Source organism: Mirounga leonina, unplaced genomic scaffold, assembly GCF_011800145.1.
Source record: "Mirounga leonina isolate KUSES-001 unplaced genomic scaffold, KU_Mleo_1.0 Mir_174, whole genome shotgun sequence".
NCBI classification, from domain to species: Eukaryota; Metazoa; Chordata; class Mammalia; order Carnivora; family Phocidae; genus Mirounga; species Mirounga leonina.
Window position 1 is genome coordinate 79,559,500 of NW_023270451.1, and position 3,253 is coordinate 79,562,752.

General features: G+C 40.1%; 1 protein-coding gene across 1 annotated transcript; it reads left to right on the forward strand.

Annotated features, from left to right (window-relative positions):
- Positions 1-304: 304 nt before the first annotated feature.
- On the forward strand, positions 305-2,144 carry LOC118021400 (olfactory receptor-like protein OLF3). Its single transcript, XM_035021469.1, has one exon. The coding sequence runs from the start codon at positions 963-965 to the stop codon at positions 1,914-1,916; it is 954 nt and encodes a 317-aa protein (XP_034877360.1). The 5' UTR covers positions 305-962; the 3' UTR covers positions 1,917-2,144.
- Positions 2,145-3,253: the final 1,109 nt, after the last annotated feature.

Below are 3,253 nucleotides of genomic sequence, written 5' to 3' on the forward strand. Positions count from 1 at the left end.
AAAGGCACTTCCTGAGTGGAGAAACAGGAGGAAACTCCATTCCAGTGTACATCTACATGAATTCATACTTTCTTCTCTGCCTTGGACAATGAAGAAGGGCCCTTAAACATTTGTGTTTTCTTCCTCTTTTGTATCAAGTCTTCTTTGCTTTCTTTTGAGCTCATATACGAAGGGTAGATTATTAATAGTAGTAAATTGAGAAAAATAAGAACAAGATACCATTCCAATACCTTTCCCTTTATGATCCCACTGAAGGCTGAGAGACCAGACGCCAAGTGGATCAAAGGCAATCAAAACCCAAAAAGTCTTCAAAGCCTCCCACCCATTCCTAAACCCTTAGTCCTCGGGAAGATTGCCTCCAGTTTTATTTATGTTCTAATTTGTGGAGGGAGTGCATGAAGAAAATCATGTTTGCTACCTTATCTACCCCAAGGCAGAGGTCATGTTACTAATACCCCTACTACTATAGTATTACTGCCATTATTGGTTCACAAGTACTTTCCCTGTAAGTTATCTGCAGGTGAGCTTAAATGTACTTGTGAATTAGATGATATTCCTCTGTTTTCTATATAAAGCTTGTCACCTAGCCCAAATCACATAGCTGTAAATAAATAATAAATAAAATCATTTTCGAAACTTAGGTTCTCTGATTCCAGTTCTTTCCACAAGGACCTGACCCTTTCCAATATTTCCTTTTGTAATATATTTCCCCTTTTCATTATGATGGGTCTAGTTGACATATGTAAGGTGGCTTTTAAAAACTTTCCAACCAAGTCGTCTTCATTGTTTATCATTTTACCTACCATTATCACTTACCAAACTCTCCTTGCCCTGGAATCTGAGGTAAACTGGTAAAGATGTGAGCTCCTAGAATTGCACTGCATTATCTATAAATGGCTCTTTGTTTCAACATCTTCTGTTATCTCTGACTCTTTGCAGATTAATGATTCTCACATTTTTAAATGGGAACAGATAACGAGACTTGGGTGAGAGAATTTATTCTCCTTGGCCTGTCCAGTGACTGGGACATACAGGTCTTCCTCTTTGTCCTGTTCTTAGTTATGTACATGGTGACAGTGCTGGGGAACTTCCTCATCATTCTCCTCATCAGACTGGACAGCCGACTCCACACTCCCATGTACTTCTTTCTCACCAACCTCTCCCTCGTTGATGTCTCTTATGCCACAAGCATCATTCCTCAGATGTTGGTGCATCTTCTTGCAGCACATAAAGCAGTCCCATTTGTGAGCTGTGCAGCCCAGTTATTTTTCTCCCTGGGCTGGGGTGGGATTGAGTTTGTTCTACTGGCAGTGATGGCCTATGACCGCTATGTGGCTGTGTGTAACCCCCTGCGATACTCGGTCATCATGCATGGAGGCCTTTGTACTAGGTTGGCCATCACATCCTGGGTCAGTGGTTCTATCAACTCTCTCATCCATACTGCCATCACCTTTCAGCTGCCCATGTGCAAAAACAAGTATATTGATCACATATCATGTGAAATTTTAGCTGTGGTCAGACTAGCCTGTGTGGACACCTCCTCCAACAAGATCATAATCATGGTTTCTAGCATTGTTCTGCTGATGACACCTTTCTGCCTGGTTCTCCTGTCCTACATCCAGATCATCTCCACCATCCTAAAGATCCGGTCCACAGAGGGAAGAAAGAAAGCCTTCCACACCTGTGCCTCTCACCTCACAGTGGTTGTCCTGTGCTATGGCATGGCCATTTTCACTTATATCCAGCCCCACTCCAGCCCCTCTGTTCTTCAGGAGAAGTTGATCTCTCTCTTCTATGCTGTGTTGACACCCATGCTGAACCCCATGATTTATAGTGTAAGGAATAAGGAGGTAAAGGGGGCCTGGCAGAAACTATTAGGGCAATTTTCTGGAATAACTTCAAAACTGGCAACTTGATGAATCCTGAGCATCACTTAGAGAAAGGAGCTTTGCCTGTGTTTTCTCCCACTTAACTCAGATACGGCAGGGATCACCTGCATTGCCCTGGCAACCAGGAAGGAGATGACGACACATGTGATGCTGGGCAGGAGGCTGGAGGTTGGGTTGGGGTATAGGGTGTGGATATATTTTTATATCACAGCGGCATGGTCAGTGGAGTTGAACAGCTATAATAGAACTTCTCACTTTTGGCAAACCATAAGAGACTCTTAATCATAGGAAACAAACTGAGGGTTGCTGGAGGGGACAGGGATGGGTGGATGGGGCAACTGGGTGATGGACTTTAAGTAGGGAATGTGATGTAATGAGCATTGAGTATTATATAAGACTGATGAATCACTGAACTCTACCTCTGAAACTAATAATACACTGTATGTTAATTGAATTTAAATAAAAAATAATAAATTCTAAAAAAGAGAGAGAAAAAAAAGAACTTCTCACCCTTATTCAATTTTCTTTCATATGGCCTGGTAGTAATTGAAGACAATACCATTTACTCTTTTTATTTGTCACATTGTTTGTAATTATGGACCTATTCATGAATCTTACCTTGGAACACAATTTTTTATTCATCCACACTTTGTAAAAGGTTATCATGTTTCCACTGGGAACAAAGTCATTTTTAATTTGAAGACTCACTTAAAATGTGTGGTATATGTAGCCATATTCGGTAACTGTGTGAGTCACTATTCTGAGAAGAATGTTGCTATCAAGGCTGATGAAGATATTTATTTGTGCTACATTCACTACATGTGGATATAAAGACTATCTTGAGTAATGGAAATAATTAGGTGGAGAAATATCAACTAAAATTCTTGTTTTACCCTGAAGAGGTTATAACCAAGGATTGTTTGTACACAATGACATTATTGGCTAAGGAAGATCTGAGATCCAGTTACTGCTAATTTATTGTGTATACGTGGGCATTCATTCAAAGGCAAAAATTCTCAAATTCTGAAAATTCAACGAACTTTTTCTCTGAAACTTTAGAAATAAAGTAAGCAAATAAACCATGAGATAAATGTGTAAGATATCAAAGATATAGTCAGTATAAGAAAAGCACTTTCCTTAGGCGATCAATGAAAGATAAATGCAGCTTTGATGTGGAGTTTGGGTTATCGAGATAGGTCAGTCTGCTGTGCAGATGTTACTTACAAGTCTCCGTATTATGAGCCTTCTTATATACCCCCCACCCCAACACACACCCACGAGGCCCTACTCAACTTTTGTAAATATAGTAAGCTAGTATCATCTGTGAGTGTATCTCACCTCTAACAATAAACCTAAAAAAGGTA

Excerpts from the sequence above, each read along its gene's own strand:
- LOC118021400 (XM_035021469.1), top strand. The coding sequence starts at position 963 with ATGGGAACAGATAACGAGACTTGGGTGAGAGAATTTATTCTCCTTGGC.